Source organism: Battus philenor, unplaced genomic scaffold (assembly GCF_028537555.1).
Source record: "Battus philenor isolate CCGP_79_NKW_IND1 unplaced genomic scaffold, ilBatPhil1.0.hap1 SCAF_10, whole genome shotgun sequence".
NCBI classification, from domain to species: Eukaryota; Metazoa; Arthropoda; class Insecta; order Lepidoptera; family Papilionidae; genus Battus; species Battus philenor.
Window position 1 is genome coordinate 14,304,180 of NW_027181662.1, and position 20,377 is coordinate 14,324,556.

Here is a 20,377-nt window from a genome sequence, read left to right on the forward strand (position 1 = left end):
CGACTGTTGCTTTATTCTATTATTAATTTGACGTTTTGAAAACAAAAATATTTATACCGTCAAATAAAAGACCAAAGAGTTTTTAATGTGAAAATTTTAAATATATTAATATTACATAACGACAAAAAAGATTATCACAGAATCTGAAATTAAAAATGCCGGCGCATTTTTTGTCTACGGCCAAATCTTTTACGTTCGTCCATTCGATTGTGGAATGATTTACCGCTGAATATAAGACGTGTTAACTAAAATGGTTAAGAACTATTTACTAGACCTATGATTATTTATCCTTTAATTCATATCTTTTTCTTTCTCTGTTTCTTTATTCTTTCTGAGGCATGTGCAATCCAAATCAGTTTGATATTTTGATTTATTATTTTATTATATTTATAATATGTATTATACCTTATATATTATAAGTATACATGCTATGTATTATACTTATATATATGTTTTATACACGTTAACACACTTTATTTACACATGTACTGTTTCCATACTATGGTGGTCTGAAAGAAATTGCCTTGTGTGATATGACCGCCCATTGTACTTTTTTGTTTATTATTATTAAACTATTTATATGTTTTCTAACGTGTGCAATAAAGAATATTAAATAAATAAAAGAAATGGCCAGTAAATAAAAGAAATCTAAATATATGCTATTTATATAAGTTACAGATCTACCGAAACAGCTGTACCGCGCCTGCGTGCGGCCAGACGGGGGGAAGGGAGTAACGGCTGCTTCTTTCGCCGTCAACGCGGTAGCGGCGCATATGCCCTCTTTTACTCAACCTCTACCTCTCTGCAGTTTATTCCACTTTCTGTTCAATTGCAAAGACTTTTCGAATATTGATATAAGAGTCCAATTTGAAACATTAGATTCAAATTGAACTCTTCTATTATAGCATATAGATAGCTATAGAAGCTAAGTGTTTTTCTAACACGTTCTGGTCTTAAAAGAGCCCACAATAAATTTGTAATTTATGGTGGTCACTTTTACAATATTCTTAATATAGTAGTTAGAACAATTCATTTCCAACTTCTATAATCATAAAATAGGATTATTAACAAGTTTTTGTATTACGAAATTCTTAAATTTATATCTAGAAAAATTAAAAATAATACCTGGGAGCATATAATGACACCATATATCAGGGTTAAGCAACCTTTTTAAACAACGTTCCAATTTAAATTTGAAATTTTTTTGGCGAGCCGCACGTAATGTTACAATTATTAATAATCTACTAAGATTTGTTTATAATAAGCAAAAATCTTGTCGCGTTCGTATTGCATGTTCGAACAAGGTGTATATGTAACTTGTCACTAGCAAATTGTTTTGTTTTAGTTTGTACAACATAACAATAAATATTATATTAATATATTGATGGAAAAAAATCCATAAAATAAATTTAATTTTGAAAATGCTAAGCGGGCCGCAAATATAAGTTTAAAATGCCGCATGCAGATTGCGGGCCGCGTGTTGCTAATCCCTGAAATATACAATTTCTAACAAAAGAGTTACTAATAACGGATTAATGTAAATAAAATAGCAAATGATCGTTGTGATTTACGCCACTTGACCAAAAGGTTAGGTTTTCATTTTTGAAACTGTCAAAAGACTCGTCCGTTCTTTTTAAATGACTTTCTTAGACATAGTCATAGAAAGTCAAAATTTATGACGGACAATCCATTCGATTCAGGTACAGAATTATATCACGATATATTATATTTAAGGTGACATTTCATCAAAATAAAGTAGGTCATATTGTCTGATGCTCTAAACATAAAACTCACATAAAAGGTAACTTTGTCTTTAAAAAAAACCTTTCTACTTCGCAGCTGGACATACCTTGGAGGCTTCAGTAAAGAATTTCCGCTTCAAGTTGGATATGAAACAGATTCCGGAGCTCATGCCGGTCTTCAGTGTGGACGTGAGGGCGAGGAGTGCGGCCAGGATTCCCACAGGAGAGGACGCGGTAAGAGAGGAAGCGGCACTCCTGTACACCACGCGGTTGGTTGGCTGCAGACTTCTGTAGGTGTCCACACCGCCCACGTTGACTTGCCGGAACATCTTGTACTACAGATGGAAATATGACTATTATAGGTCTTTATTTTAAGTACATATTCATTAAGCTTATATAGAATGGATAAACTTAATTTTATTATTCACCAAATAGGATATTTTGGTATCCGTAAAGGAATAATGAACAATGTAGATAATAAAATAAATAAATCAGCATAAAAATTAATTGAGTTTTTAAACTTTTTATAAATAATACCTTTATGTTTCATAAAACATTTTTGTCTGACATGTGTTTGAAGTCTTTTATTATTATTTTTAATGTCATTCTGTATGTATTCATCATCATTCATAATAAAATACTTTTTATTGTCTATTCTATTGTTTCTGAAGATGTTAATGGTGTTAGTCCTATGGCTTTTACAGCTTCATTGGTACTGAGTAAAATATTATATGTCTATCTATATTAATATAATTTTGTATCATTGTGTTACGGTCATCATTATAAATTAGTTCAGATAAAAGGTAACACGACATTCATTGACTGTTATGCGGTACGAAGTTCGCCGGGTCAGCTAGTATACACATATATATGTATATATGTATATATATAACTGACCGCTGTGCGAATTTTAAAATATTGGCCATTGTACCTCCTGTATATTTTATTAGAGATCCCTAAATAAATATATAAATACACGTTGTTTCATTAACAATTAACTAATAACAAAAGACAGGAGTATATTTCAAAAAGTTAATAACAAATAATGCGTTAATTATCTGTGGCTATTAAAAGCAAGAAGTCTAGACTATTGCATTCAAAACTATTTTTATAGACGTCGTACAAGTGTTATCCGATGCGCGTTGTTATTGATTATGTAAGTGAACTGAATCCAGACGATGTCCTGAACATGCTAATAAATGCAACAGTTTTATCTAATATATAAAATTCTCGTGTCACGGTGTTCGAACTTGAACTCCTCTGAAACGGCTTGACCGATTTTTACCAAATTTTATATGCGTATTCAGTAGGTCTGAGAATCGGCTACTATCTATTTTCTGAATTTTTTGTTTTTATTTTTTAATGATACAGCATACAAGAATACATACAACCATAAATTTTCACCCCTCTACGATCAACCCTTATTTTTTATTTGTAAATTAAAATATCATTTTTTTTTGCAAAACAACGTTTGCGGGATCAGCTAGTATATATATACATATGTATATATATATATATATTATCCTATATATATATATATATATATATATATATATATATATATATTATCCTGATAGAAATATATATATATATATATATATATATATATATATATATATATATTTCTATCAGGATAATAAGTAGAAAAGATTTTTTTTATTCATTTATAATGACAATACAGCAGACAACAGATAGATTAGTTTAGTTATTTTTTAATATAGTCTTTTATTATATGATTTGTGGCAAAAAATTTATGTGTAACACGTGACGTAAATTAGTAACTGCTTTAGCGTATTATTTATTTATTTAACACTTTTAATACAACTTATTTATAACGGCGAACTTAATGTCGAACGCATTCTCTACCAGCTAACTGATATGTGGTGTACAGATAAATGAAGATAGGTGAAACAAGATAATATAAAGACAAAAAATACCATTTATAAATATACAAATGGCTACTATATACTGTATTTATAAATATATATACCATAATATATATATTTAAATATCTACATATACTAATTATATAAATGTAATAAATAATAAAATCAAACTATCGTGAATACTCTGTCAGCTTGTAAAGCGACAGTTTTAAAACCTTTGTTTTAAATGCGCAACGATTCCTTAACATCCTAATATTGAGAGGGGCGCGTTCCAGAGAAGAATAGGTTGTATTGCGAAGGAGTAAGTAAAGTCGGTACCATAGGCGGTATTTTATATTTAAAAGGTATTACATAAATACCTTAATACTAAGAGTGTTTCTTTAATTTCTTTAATTAATAAAATAATCATAATGTAAAATATCATTTTTGGAACATGCTTCCAAAGTAGCATTGTTATATTTGAGAAGAGTTTAATGGAATTAGGCGTTACCTCGCGGAAGTCCATCCTAAGCAAGAAAAGGACCAATATTTAGTTACTATGTTAACCCGATTAGTGCCAAACATAGAGTGTTCATATCGCTCATAACTCCTGAAGATGCCCCGTGAAGGGGTGAAACACGTGTTGAGTAATTTGGAGGTGGCGGTTGTGTGATTCGCATTGTTTGCCGCATACGCATTTATCAGCGGGCTGGCGGGCGGTGCATTTCATTGCACGACTACCACTGCATGTGCGGAAGTGGCTAAATATTGGTCCTTTTCTTAATTTGAGAAGAGCTCACGACAGACAGATTTTTTATTACTTTCACAATTTATTTAATGGATTAGTCGAGAAATTTACGCAAGATTTTTTTTTGCTTCTTTTCAATGTAAGGCATAAATTCCTTTATAGATCGTTACAATGACCTGTACTGCGCTGCCCGCATCCAACGAGTACATGCGACCTTAACTGTGCATTTGTCCACCTAGTGGGAGGCTTGCCCACGCCGTGTCGCCGCCTTACTGGCCAGAGAACCTTTAAGAAATAAAAGCCATCGGTTGCACCAGCGATGTACCTCTCTCACTGCTACTTCATTAACTCAGATTGCTACGCGTTGCAAAAGCGCTTCATTATTTTATTTCTAAAATCGCGACTTCGCGAGTTTCAGGGTCTTTGTTGTTCCATAGCAGGGGCGGCTCTAGCTCGTGTAGCGCCCGTGTGCAATGAAACCCTGGCACCCACACGGCCTGAACCCCGCCGCACGGCTATAACTATTAACTTTGCCGTCGTAACAACAAAGTTTTTTCATATTCCAACAAGCTATTTTATAAGTATAGCTTACAGTATGGTATTAGTTACAGCCTTTCTTATGACGGTAGAATAACACTCTTTGTTTTTATGCCTGCAGCACATGTCTGTTGCCGTGTGCATTGCACACCCTGCACTATAGGTTAAGCCGCCCCTGTTCCATAATGTGCGCCTCCTCCGAATGCTATACCCATAATGTGTTTTAATTTATTCTTTACCATATCACTGTTTGAAACTATCGTTAGAAAAAATCGTACGAAAAGAATTATTAAAATTGATTGAAATATGTCTAAATGAGAGTGTTTTATTTGACAATATCAAGTCAAAATATATTCTGCTGTTTCATGCGTTCTTGCAACAATTGCCAAACAAGCAAACATTTAAATAGGCTATCATCAGCTCTAAATGGAGATCTGCTGATATGCGTCGGCCAAAAACATAGCAGTTGCTCTTTTTGGTGCAACTGCAATTGAGTCAACAAAATATGTTCCTCACGATTCGATCGAATAATGAATAATTACCTGCGAGTCCGAGACGGGTATTGTTCGGTCGTGGACAATCCAGGTGACCACTTCTTGGCAGTCGGGTGTGGTCAGCGAGCCGTGGTATGTGTAGTATGACTGTCGTTCCGGACTCAGAAGACGACTGTTGGCAAACAATATTGTTTTTTTAAACGGTTTTATTTAGTTCGACCCGCACGGAATTTATTTGGGTCAAAATTAGAAATTGAAATTTAAGCACCTTCCCGTTGTCAGATTTATCTGAAATTTGGTACACACATTTAATTTAGATGACAATGCAATATAATTTAATCAATAACATTATAAATCTAAGATGGCCGACGATACAAAATGGCGGATTACATAACATATTTCTCCTTAACCACCACAATATGGGTATCAAATAAAATCGTTTAAAAACCGTTTAACTTAAAAGTTTTTTTACCGATTCTTATTTATATATGTGATTAGCTGTCTTGTCAGACATTGTCTTATATATGACGTAATATTATATATGTTGTGTATTATTATTAACTCAAAAAGCAATTAATAAATAGGAACATATTACATCGTAACTTTATCAAAAACAGATCAAACTTAGAAGAAAATGAAGGTTTTTTTTCTAATTTGATCTAAATTCTGGATACCACGCAGATGTCGAAAGTATTATAATAAAATAAACGATGACAGAGGTTGTCAATTTTGTGTTCAAAGACAACGACTTGAAGCTTGAATATCTTTATTACGTACGTAATGGAGATGGCTGTCCTGTTTGATACATATACAACTTAATATTTAATAATAAAATAAAATAACTCTTCTATGGTAATATAGAGTAGTTGTAGCCCAACAGTAGAGGATTGAGACTTGTGATTGTAGATTGTGGGTTCGATACCCGGGATACAATCTTATATAATTCATAATTTGTTCATTAATTGTGCAGGATTATTAGGATGGACAGTAACATTCTCTGCGTACCATAATACCAGACTGCGATCGCCATTCCACCAAGCGCGGCGATTATGGTATATCCCCACATAGATATATCTGGGGGAGATCTATGCTTTAGTCATCTATGGGTTGGAATGACGACGATCGTCGTATTACTGCATCGTCGTATGTTTGCATTGTACATAGCCAAATGACTGAAATTAAAAACGCACCATAACACGTTTGAATCTTGCAACTGCAAACACAATCTAGTGTGTTTATAATCACCAAATCGGACATGTATATTAATACTTAACAATTAAATTGAACCTTTAAAAACCGTGATCCGAAGGTTGAGAAACACTGGATTATGAACCCATACATTCGTAGTTGTGTAATTCGCATTGTTTGCCGCACGCGCATTTATCAGCAGGCTGGTGGGCGGTGCACTTTATTGCACGACTCCTGCTGCACAGCGGAAGTAGCTATATATTGGTCCTTTTCTTACTTAGGATGGACTTCCGCAAGGTAACGTCTGATTCCATTGAATATTAAAGAACGTACTATTACACGTTGGAATCTTGCGACTGCAAACACAGTCTAGTGTGCTTATAATCACCGAACCGGACATGTATAATAATACTTAACAATTAAATTGAGCCTTTAAAAACTGTGATCCGAAGGTTGAGAAACACTGGATTATGTATCCATATATTCGATGTATCCCAATACAATACGTAATAGAAGAATTATACGAGAACCACGTAGTTGTTAAACAGAAGCTACCTATAATTTTTTTTAACAAAAACGTCAATGTAATCTTACATATAAGAAAATAATATTTAGTCGTCTATATAAAGACGTGTTTACTCAGCCGTTGAAACCAAGTTATATATAAAAATATATATGGGAGCAAAAGGAACAATAATTAAATTTAAATAAAATAAAATAAATATATAATGTTTAGGTAGTGTCTGTGTTTTTAATCAAGAGTCATTGTTGTAAAAACACTTGTGGATATATGGATTATAAATAATATAGAAAATAAGATGCACAATTTATTATGGCAACATGTAGTCGATATGCATTTAAAAAGTATTAGTATATGTGATAGTATAGATATTAAATACATGCATAAGATTAAAAGGTGTGAAGTTACGGTTCATCAGCTGTCAACTAATGTATGAGAAATAATAAACAGCGTAAAGATATTATAATAAGAAAAAGCGTAAAAAAAAATTGAATTACTCTTATTGTAAACTTTGTACGACCATAAATTAGTCGATTGCTGCACTCCAATTGAAATCAAAATACGTGTGTAAACACGATCACTTTATACGTGTCGATTTAAAATATATAAATTTGACAGAAAAGGATTAATTTTCAATAAACGAATATTTATATGGCAAGAATCCTTGGTAGTGATGTCGTGTGTATTAATCTATTTTGTTGTGGCGTTTCTTCCTGCTTCCTTTTCAAAAATATAACACCTTGCGTAGCAGAGTAGAGTCAAAAATAAAATATATTAAAGAAAAAAAGTTGATAATAAATAAAATTTCTGATAAAAGTTACAATTTTGAATTAATGAATTTTATCTTTATCATTATATTTACGACTTATTTCTATAATCACTTCTAATTTTAAGTTCGTTTAATTTTATCTCTATTACAAAGAGATCCATGTAACGGCATGCATATTAAGTTTTGAAAATAAATAGAATAAACTTATCTTTCTATGTTTACATTTAATAATTGATAGATTATGTCTTGCGTATGTGTTTCTTTTGATGAATGTCTTTCAAAGTTTTTGTGTTAATGTGTTTGAAAATTATGATAAATGAATTACTTACGACAGATCCAGAGTTATGGGCAACCCAGCGCCAGACGTGGGATTCTCCAGCGATGGCAGCTGGTCAACGATCTGATGGAAATTGTATCCACTGTCTTCATCAGCGCGGACCTGGAACGTTCAAGAATTAGAGTGTCTTTGTTTTTTGATATTGTAAATAAGGTAGTACAATTACGTAACATCAAGATCGAAAGGTTCTCGACTGACAACCACAAGGTGGTTGACGCAGCATGGGTAGCCTCCCCTCCCCTAGGATCCTTGGTGGAGGCCTAGGTGTTGTGGTGGGCTTTCATCGGCTCAAAAGAAGAAGTAGAGTAACGAGAGGCCCTGGTACGTTGCGTAGGAGTTCAGCAAAAGTACTTAGAACTAGACTTATATTCTTAACTTCCTCGTAATCAAGAAACCAGGAAGATTCTGGATGTAGTCCAGCAGTTGATGTCTTGCTGTTGAAATGGTGATGACGGTGAATCATTAAAAATATCACAATTAGAAGAAATCGAATTTAAAATAACGACTTATATAAATATGTGTAATTTTCTTCTATTTAGGACTGATCCTTTCGTACGTACACACAATCTAAATAATGCTAAAGGCGGAACTTGTGATGACCACTTGCTGTGAGAGCCGCGTATTATTATACAATTAGTTTTAAATATATATATATATATATATATATATATATATATATATATATATATATATATATAAATATATATATTATAATATGTACCTATATGTAATGTAAAAATAGTAGTATACATATTAACCCTTACCTGTCCTAGAACGGCAACTACGGCTAATCCATCTGGTCTCTTCAGCGCCTGCGCGACAGTCAAACCGGTTTTCACGTGAAGCAGGTGGATTTCCATAGGGTACCTTAGAAAGTTACATAGAATTAATAATCATATACGGATCTCATATGTAATTGTATAACTTAGAAATTATAACGACGGTGAAAGTTTGTAAATATATTTTTCACGATGATTTACCCCTATTTTAAGTTAAATGTATGATTTATTATTGTATTAATTATATATACACATAATAGTAACATAGGTGATAAGTAAAGAAATCAAATGATCAATTTTTTTACGCTATTATCAAATTAAACTGCAATTATGTAAATAGTAAATTATCTGTTTCTAGATGCTTCCATCTCTAGAGGCTTTATTATAAAACAAGTTGTTACAATTGCATAATAATAACATTAAATAAACACACTGATTCTATATAAGTCGCACGCGATTATATCATAAGATGAAAACAGTGTAAAAATATGTACAAATGTATATATATCTTACAAATATTAGTAATAAAAACCAGTTTTGTATGTTCTTGTAGACCAGTGTTACCCAAAGTATTAGCCACGCCTTACAGGCGGCAATTTAATTGCTAAGGGAGGAATTCAATAGTGGACACGAAACGAGTTTAACCCTCTCCCTTTAATATAAAAATATACGTTACATAGGGAAGCGTAAAAATTTTACAAACGCTGCTTATAGTACAGTAGAAGATACCTAAATTTGGAACTATTATGAAATAAATTTAAAAAGTTCTTCAAACTAAAAGTATTAAAAATACCTATTAACAAAAATTTAATAAGTAAATGAATTTGATATTTTGAAAATGAATTGTTCAACCACTACATATAGTTTGTTGTGGTTCTATTATCAAAAAGTAAAGTGAAATTGTAATTCAACATCCTGGGCATTAGAAAACGCGGGTATATTTTTTTCCTAGATTGGTAAGATTGTCTATAACATTCGCTAAGCGTCTGTTTGTCATAGTCAGAATATCATTTGCCTCAGCTCAAACCAGATGTTTTGTATTTCAAATCGGGTCAAATCGCGACTGGTGCTAAAATCGCTTAAATTTTGCAACAAAACCGACAAAATCTCAACTGATATCGTTCCGCGACCAATGTAATTTTTTGATTTGACTCCGTGCGACTTCTAGTTATTCAACAAACTCAAAAGGCCAATGCGTGGTCGTATTTTTGACCGATTGAGTAGATAAAAAACAAATCGAAGAAGGCCTTGAAGGTTATATCGGAAAAAAGTCTATTCCTACTATTTCGAAGAAAAGGCATTGGCAAAAATGCATTTTATCAGACGGAGATTACTTTCAAGGCGATGAAATTTATTTAGAAGAATAAATAAAGAATTTACATTTTATAAACAAATTCACATTACTTTTTAATCATAGATTAAACTAGAACGCGTTTGGAATTCTCGTATGTTTATTTAAATTGTATTCTACAGGGTGGACCAAAAATTTTTGCAAATAGCAACAAACGAGTTTTCCAAAGTTTACGTAGTCGATTACAGGAGTGCCAACGGCGAGACGGAGCACATCTCGACGATTTAATTTTTAAAAAATAAATTTTAATAAATGATAATTATGGTAAATAAATCATAAACAAAATAGCATTTGTACTTTTATTTCTACACGTGTTTCAAAAGTGCAAAAATTTATGGCCCACCCTATATTATAGGAAAGGTCGATTTGATTTTAGTTAAAGTTAAATAGAGGTATTCAGAATTATTGCTCATGTGGTTTCTCATTATAAATACATAGTTGAAAAAATATTATTAATAAATTGATAATTTAATTTATTATATGCGAATCTGGAACCGTCATTGGAATAACTTTATGATCATCACTTACTTCATCCCATCTATCGCGTGCTCGGAGAACCAGTGGAGATGGAACTGGACAAAAGTGTAGTTGCCTCGTAGAGGTCCACCTGATAGTACTGGAGCGTCAAAGTCTTCATCCACCATCCACTTCACTGCATATAACCAAAAGAATTATCAATCATTTTTTATTCGTAATCATCTTCATCATAACTGCTGATAGACACCCACTGCAAGGTATAAGCCTCTGTCGAAGATCGCTACGAATACCTCTTGCACTGCATTCAGTGACTTCCAGCAACCTTAGCTATGTCGTTGGTCCACCTCATGGGTGGCCTTTGGCTCCTGGTGGTCATTCAAGAACCTTTCGGACCTAAAGGCCATCGGTTGCACGAGCAATGAGCGACTTTAGACGAGCAATTCTTCGAGCAATGTCCGTGATCTTGGTTCTTCTGCGGGTGTCCTCATTTCTGAAACGATCTCGCAGAGAAACTCCGAGCATTGCCCTCTCATTTGATCTCTTGATGATTCTGAGCCCTCTTATGAAACTCATCATAAGTGACCACGTCTCGGATCCATGTCATCATAGATGGCGACTGTACGAGTCGATTTACTTAAAGAATTTGTTGGGTTTGTTGCTTGCGTCTTTAAATTAGGACGTGTTTGGAATGCACAGTGTGTTTCTATTTTCTATCAAATTAGGCACTACTTGCATTCTTTACTTAATTGCTTTAAATGTCTAAAGTGGGAATTTAAATGAATAAACGAGTACTTACGTGTTCGTCCCGTGTTCACGGCATGAAGGTTGACGTCGCCGTATCCACGGAAAACAAGAGGTCCACGGATGTGAGCTTCGAATGTGTCCAAAATGGCGCTTCGTGTCATGATGTTTATTGGGGATTGCTGACTTCCGCTTCTGCACTGGCTTGGCCATCGGGTTTCGTCTGCATCACGAGTTGTAATATATAATATTTATTATAACATATACTTGCATAGATGGTCTCAAAGCGTCTCAAGCGTCAACCCACAAGTTCGTCTGTCTACCGTGTCTAACCGATCTTGTAGGAAATCTTTGTGGGAGACCTATGCCCAGCAGTGGACGTCTTGTAGTCCAAATATTGACGATTGTATTATACTTACAGCTATATGACCAGTCGGTACCGGAGTCGCTCGCTACGAAACCTGAAACAAAGAAATCAACCTGGTCAATAGTTCCCATAAAATTATAATTTCCCTTTTTTTCATTTCCAACTAGTGAGGGGCATATCCACGCTGCGTCTAAGCACCACACTATAATTTAATTTTAGAATTAAATTATGATGTGATGATTATTAGATACCGTAATTAAACATTATATATACTTTATGTAATTTTATATCGTATGCGCGATAAAAATAAAATTTAATTTGTATAATGTGTTTCAGGTGGAATTTTACTATCGTAGATATTGTTTCATTCAAATAAAGTTTTATCAGATTTGTTAACATGCGTAAATATTTGAATATGGAATCTGTGTAAAAAGATATGAATTCGCAAATATACATTCTTATTTTGTTATAGCATTTGAGTGTATATTTAGGAGAAAGGGTGTGGCTTTCAATGCTTGAGAAATCTGATTCTTTTTTAAGTAAATTGGTGGTAAGTGTGGTCCTATGGCTACATTATCTTTCCACCTTCTGATGCTGAATTTCGTTAGCTGACTAATTTCACAATGTTTGTTGCGTATGCATAAGTAAGAAAAGGACCAACATATAGATACTTCCGCACATGCAGTCGTAGTCGTGCAATAAAGTGCACCGCCCAAACTGCCAAACACAGAGTGGTACTAATCAGTATAACATCACTCCTGAAGATGCCCCGTGGAGGGGTGAAACACGTGTTGAGTTATTTAGCGGTGGTAGTTGTGTAATTCGCATTGTTTGCCGCACGCACATTTATTAGCGGGCTGGCGGGCGATGCACTTTATTGTACGACTACGACTGCATGTGCGGAAGTAGCTATATATTGGTCCTTTTCTAACTTAGGATGGACTACCGCAAAATGACGCCTAATTCCATTAAATATGCGTAAACGTAGATATAAATACATACATAACAATAACGTTATTTTAATTTTAAATTATGGGTTTCTTTCTGATCTTATTTCTAAAACTTACGTTACTTCTTTTCTCTAACTTACAAAAAAAATTAATCATTAATTTTTGCTTTGAAATATTTATTTGTCGAAAGAGCATTTTTGAATTTGTGTACGTTCCTAGTTCGAAGTTCAAACAATTCATAAATGAAGAAGGAAAGTAACAGTGACAGTTTAGGGGATTGGCTAATTCAGTGATTCCCAAAGTGGTCTTTATCGACCCCTGGGGGTCTATGACAACCTGCAAGGGGTTGTCAACGAAAAAAATTTGGGGGTCCATGAAATAAAAATGGGGGTCCACGACAGTGGATCTCAACACATACACTGATAGTACCTATTTACTTACATCATACTATCTTATAATATCAAAACATTTACATTATTTATAAAAGTACCTATGAAGTATATATTTTATATTATTTTATTTGTAGTTTATTTAATGTTAGGTATATTTTACATAACAGATCCAAAATTTTATTTTAAGTAGTTTTAATTTAAATTCAATTAATAAATGTATAAATTAACATGTGTTTTTACATTAAGTTTTTAACACTAAACTTCACTACAGTTAGAAATTTACAGGAAATCAATATCAGGTAAGTAGGGGGTCTACCCAACATGGAAAAAACATGGGAAGGGGTCTACGACACAAAAAAGTTTGAGGAATTCTGGGCTAATTGAAAGGCAGTGAGCAAGCCAGACAATGCACAGAACTGATGACCATTTGGACTGCCCCCCTATTGGAATGGAGACCATCGATCAGCAAGCGTCCACTGACAAGGAGTACAGACGCCCTTGTTGACGTCAAGATGCATGGAGTTTCCAACCGGCTCTATTGGAAATTTATTTGGAAGGCCTTCGTCATGCAATGGACGTTTCACGTAAATAAATGTATTTACTCTTTACAAAGAACTGCAAGTGTACTGGGTATAAATAAGTACAGTTAAGTTGATCTAAGTTCAATACTTTAACAGGTTATTCAAAGAGAAACAGCTTGATTTTAAGTTAACAGTTTGACAGCTAAGCAAGAACGCACAAACACTGTGGGACGTATTTTGATAAATATCAACCAATTTCAATTATTCTTTTCACGTCGCGGTTTAATTTAAGTTACAAACGATTAACTTCAAGTTTCTAGGTTTTGTTTCATTCGTATCAAGAAATAAGCATCTGGAAATTTCGAGAATAACTTGAATCTATAAGAAGATGATTGGTTATGGATTTTAAATCTTCAAAGAGGTGGATGTACAATTTATTTACTATAATTAATGTATGGTACATTCTATCAAAATTTCAATGCTTTAAGAGATAATAAATATTGATAATATAGTTATAAAAAGCGTTTTCAAAATTATAATTCTTTATTTTCTGTCGGACTATTGTTAGAAGTTACTGGCCTATCGCATTCAAATGGAGTTTCACAGTGATCAACATATAAAGGATGATTGTAAATAGGTCTACACATTGTTTGCTTACATATGAACTATTATTAAAATTTACCCTTTTAAAGTTATTACATCTATAATCAATCATCCTGTATAAAGAGGTTAGAGTATTCTAGAATTAGACTGTACTAACAAGATTGTAGAAGAAGAATCAGTTTGATCCTAGATTATGTTTATTAATATTATTACAACCATGAGTTGAAGATAGAGATACACATACTCTCCAAAAATACGCCTTTTAAGGTTCTATAGTTCGGGCAACGAAACTGGCAGCGATTCTGCCCATACCAGCTCTTTCTCTACTGTTCTCTTTATTCGTCTTCTTGTTTCTCGCTTCTCTTCAGGATGTAGATTTAGTATGTCCCCAGTATCGGCTTTTATAGTCAACAATATTCTAGTATGTATTCATTTTGATATTTGAAAGTTTGAATTTAATGATGTTTTCAATTTTTATGCAAGCTGCAATATAAAATCTCTGCAATCATTATTAAACTATAATTTGGATACTCGTTATAATGGATTTTAGAACTTCCTGAACCTTCTCTAAACGTTTTATTGGCGACAGCTAAATTGACGTTTCCTGCCTTCGTGACAATATATATCTAGAACTTATCTGTATGCATGTATATGTAAAAACGTTATCATTTATAAATCGATCTTGGTTTATTTATAATAACAACTAAATTGCATACATATAATTAGCCCCGTGCATTGAAAACCTGTTATCAATGTATTTCTCAGAATACGCTTGGAATTTTCCTAACTGGATATTACAATACAAATGATTATTGTGATATATACACAGAGCGTCAATGTATTAGGGTCACATAAATGAACTACAGAACCCGGCGATAAATATTGCACATCGACCTTTGGAAAGCGACAATAGGCGCATTATCTCTGTCTCACACTACCTAGGTGACGTTTTGTCAGACGTGCGACAAATATAACGCTCTACGAAGCCGAAATTAGCCGATTGTCTCTTTCCAAAGGTCGATGTGAAATATTTAACGCCGGGTATTGTATGTTTTCGTATTATAAACAAACAATTGCGGTGTACTTGGTCAATATAAAAGGTAAAAAGCCAATTTTGTAAAGAACCATATAAGCTATCTAAGTAGGCTTATTTCTTAATCTAGACATCATGTTTTAGTATGAAAAAAACAATTTTAAAATGACTTTATTTTTGACATAATTTTGTTTTAACTGTGAATTAAACTTTTAAATCGTTGAAACCTACACCAAACCAAATAGCTATCCGAGGCATTATTGTAAAGTATAGGATCGGAAACGAATTTATTAGCGTTAACTATGTTACACACAAACACACTATATATATAAATATATATATATATATATATATATATATATATATATATATATATATATATATATATATATTTATTTATATTATTTTCCATGCTCCTAAGTGATAAGGGTGGTCCACCCCTAAATTTTTATTTTTATTTTTTAAACAATTTTTTTGGTTTTTATTTTATTATGATACAGCATACCAAAATACATACAACCCTAAATTTTCACCCCTCTACGATCAACCCTTATTTTTTATTTGTTAATTAAAAACTTTAATTTTTTTTGCAAAACAACGTTTGCGGGATCAGCTAGTATATATATATATCATAGTCCTAAAAATTGTAAACAGTTGACCCATATTTATTGTGTCGGCAATTTCTTCAAACTGACTGACAACTTAAAGATATTGGTCTTCTGTTTATTTATTTTTTATTTTGTCCAGTGAATAAATATTAATATTTATTTTTCACAATCCATCCCTGTGATGAAACTAGTTGGCTACTCCTGGCCAAGTAGAAATGATCTAGGTGGATGTCTTCACGGCCTTCTAAAATGTGCTTTTGAATTTGGATGGGAATGTAGAACCTCTGTAGATATTTTAAATTTTAGATCTTAGAGACCTTAGGGGTTCATTATATATTTAAACTATATAATTTAAAGTGAAAAGGTTAAATTCGTGTCTTGTCCACTTTCGCATTGCCCTCCTGTGGAGTGAAGGCCCAACGTTGGGAAAAACTGCATAAGATAATATTTATCGGCACTATATTTTAATTATTATTTATTCAACACGTTTGTGTTTAGCCTTGTGTGATAATACGCGCGGGAAATTTTTTATTAAACATGTAAATCAAATTATTATCACAATGGTTTTGGTAAGTTAATAGATGTGTCAGAACTTTGACACATTATGAAAAATTTTCGATTATTACAAGTGAATTGCAGGCCATTACAAAAATGTTATTTCATTGTAATAGGATAATGAACTCTTTTTATAAATGTGACATTGAAATTGTATAGTGAACTATTTTTTTTATAAAGTGATACATCAATCAGCTTTGCCTATATTTAGGGTTCCTTCTTTAAGTGTAATTCGCTTATTAAAGTAAAGATGTGTTTACATTTTTAATATTTTTATTAGAGAGTAACTAATATGACTGACGTTCCAATTTCAAAATAATAAGAATGTACCAAAAAGTATAAAGCATATTTTTTCAACGTTATATGTGCGATACCCTAACTTAACCTTTCTAAAATTCTTATGCCTCCCTATGTAACATATGTATTTATAAATTAAAGCGAAAATGTTAAACTTATATCGAGTCAATTTTCTAATGGCCCCTCTTAACAATCAAATTATCCCACTGTTGGGCGTGGTCTTCACGTTGGGATACACTGGATTACACTATATTTCTCCCTTTGAATTAAAAATTTTCATAACAAAAGGAGTATACGTTACATTCTTATTTCAAATGTTCTTGTTAGGGTTTTCCGATATAGGCCGCTTCGAAACGGTCTTACTGAAAATCAATGGGTGCGTTTAGGCCTATGTCCAACTGTGGATATCCTACGTCTTAAATGATAATAATGATGATGAAAAGGTTTATAATTTCATCACACGTGCTTATTATAAATATTATCACTTCTTAAATAATTTGTAATATATGTCTTTTATAAGCAGTGGTTACTATTACACACTATATGTATTTATCAGGGATTGAACTTGTAACTCACAGTCGTATTGCAGGCTTTAACCGCTAGACCAGTGATTCCCCAAGTGGTCTATATAGACCCCTAGGGGTCTATGACAACCTGCAAGGGGTCTACGTCAGCGAAAAAAAATTTGGAGGTCCATGAACTGAAAATGGGGGTCCACGATAGTGGATCTCAACACATACACTGATAGTACCTATTTACTTACATCATACTATCTTATAATATCAAAACATTTACATTATTTATAAAAGTACCTATGAAGTAAAAAAAGTATAGATACAATATTTTAGACATATACAATATTTTATTTTTCAGATACAAAATTTTACTTTGAGTAGTTTTAATTTAAATTAATTTAATAAATGTATAAATTAACATGTGTTTTTACTTTAAGTTTTTAACACTAAACTTCACTACAGTTAGAAATTAACAGGAAATCAATATCAGGTATGTAGAGGGTCTACCCAACACGGAAAAAACATGGCAAGGGTCTACGACACAAAAAAGTTTGGGGAACTCTGCTTTAACCGCTAGACGATTAATTATATACTTGGCTGTAGCATATTCGATGTCACTTATGGCGTTAATAATTACTTGACAATGTCATGCCACCAAATTATATGCACCAGAAGAGTCAATTTTATTCACCTAGAATCTGATTAAATTTCTCCGAGGATCCATAAGTCAAAGTTGCGAGGTTCCAAGCGAGCTGTTATTTGAGAAGAGTCAAGAATGTTTTTTTTTCTGATCACTTTTACAATTGCCCTTCATGTCACTTATAGACCCTTTTTAAATCCATAAATAATTCATATATGTCAATATAGTAAAAGTGTACACGAGCTCATAAATATAACAAAGACATAACAAGCATATCCCTTTTTATAGTTTATGTAAATCTATATTTTTCTTATATTTATTAATATTTTACTTCAGTGATATATATAAATAATTATAAATAAATTTTGACGCCAACCGCAAAATCTGCCGTCCAAAGAGCACCAGTAATGGAAGTAAGTAAAATAAAATAATATATAATATTAAATGTATTTACACTTTTAATGAAAGAAAGTAATTATAATTTTGAGTTCATCTAAGTGTAATATAGTATAACTATCGTGTTATGTTGTGAAAGCACTGTAGTGGTATACAAGATGTTTGATTATCTATCTTTAATGTTAATTAAAATATGTAACATATTTTCCAAAAATCAATGTTTTTTAAATAATAAATATCCTCATGATTATATAGTAAAAAAGCGTAGTCAATATTCGGATTATTAAATATTAGTAATTACTGTTTAATGTCTGTCCTTATAGACTACTAGAAGTTATTAGTAGAACACATTTCAAAGTGATTTACACAGGGAATATGATCTATATATTAATCATTTTAAAGCTTTTGCACTTTTCCAAATCACCCTGTATAACGTTAAAAGGCACGAGAGATATGATATTGCGCGGGTTATTGTTTTCCCCTGAGTGTTTAGTTACTTATTGATATTAAAACCAAATGTATTTTTAACCAGTTTGATAGATTTAATTTTGCTAAAAGTCAAGAATTGTTCTTGTTTGTCGCTATGGAAAAATATTTTAGTAAGGCTCAAATTCTCAATTAAAAAGTTTAATTTTAAATTTAAAAATGTCAGTTCTTTTACTAAAAGTAAATTGGAAATAAGATCTATTTATTATGTTTAAAAAAGAACAAGACGCATGATTTGTTTGGGTTTATAAATTGAAAAGATATACATATATAACTTAATTAAAATATTTAAATAAATCATATATCAAGTTTTATCTGGAGCGTATTAATGGTTTTAGAAATATGTAACTAGTTCGTGCATATTCTTCCATTGTTATTTTATATTTTTTGTTTTAAATGTATTTAAGAAAGGTTTGAAAACAAATACTTATTTAAAAATATACGGTTCGACGAGGTTATGTATTTTCTTTAAATGACTATGATAATTCAATTCACTCTTTGAATCGTTTCTATTGGGAACTATTAGGGCAGATATACATGTAGAAGTTGATGAGATTTTCTTGGGTTGACTTGATTTTATTGTAATATTTCAAATTTAAAAATTCAGTTATAATAAAGTTAACAAAGATTACTTACCGACTACACCTAAGACTTGAATAATGTATAATAACTTCATCGTGAAAATTATAAACGTCAAAAAATTCCCGCCTATTTTTTTTTTAATTTATAAAAAGTCCAAAGCGCAAATGTGCTTCTGCTCTAGTCGAGTTCGCACACTACAGATGTCCGATAAGAACTGAAAATAATCGCGATATTTTTACTTTTATATGGATGCGCTCTTATTTATTTTTGTTTTTTTTTTTTCTAAAACGTGCGACATTTTTTTATCGCAGGCGCGCCTTGACGGCTAGTAGTGTCCGGACTGCAACGAAGCGGGTCGCGTCTAGTATGCGGCGATAAGTTGAGGTCGTTACATACAGACGGACGGAATCACGAACTTTTTTTTTTATTTCTCTGTTTATTTTGAGCAAAAGCATCCTCGTATTTGTCTTATTGACTTTAAAGTTTAATGTAAGTGATAATGCATTGCCCATTTTAATATCCGTTTTTTTTAAATAAAACTTTTTTATTCCTTTTAATTAGCAAGAGTAAATGTCGTATTTATATTTAAACAGTTTAGATGTGTAAAAATATTTTTATAAGACCCAAGTTTGCTATTAATTTCTTTCTACCCGGAGCTTTCGCTCAAGGACTACGCCTCCTACACCCTTGTCTTACGTGACCATCATGAATGAATCAAAGAATTAGAAAAATAAAGGATACGAGCAAGTTTTATGAAAGACATCACCGTCTATTTTATATCTGTAAATACTCCCACGGAAAAAAAGGATTATTTGCGTCCCTTTCTATTCCGTATGAGAGTTTTACCTTGTTCACTTTCGCCTGGTGGGAGGATCAATAACTAT

The 20,377-nt window shown here is 32.3% G+C and overlaps 1 protein-coding gene across 1 annotated transcript; it reads right to left on the bottom strand.

Moving 5' to 3' along the window:
- Window positions 1–1,718: 1,718 nt before the first annotated feature.
- LOC137925616 (carbonic anhydrase 2-like) lies at window positions 1,719–19,817 on the bottom strand. The gene is made up of 8 exons (XM_068769088.1): window positions 19,548–19,817; window positions 11,968–12,009; window positions 11,604–11,771; window positions 10,859–10,982; window positions 8,965–9,067; window positions 8,193–8,302; window positions 5,435–5,558; window positions 1,719–2,077 (listed from the first exon to the last, which is right to left on the bottom strand). Exons 1-8 carry the CDS (start codon window positions 19,585–19,587, stop codon window positions 1,829–1,831), a joined length of 960 nt encoding a protein of 319 aa, XP_068625189.1. The 5' UTR covers window positions 19,588–19,817; the 3' UTR covers window positions 1,719–1,828.
- Between the last annotated feature and the right edge of the window lie 560 nt (window positions 19,818–20,377).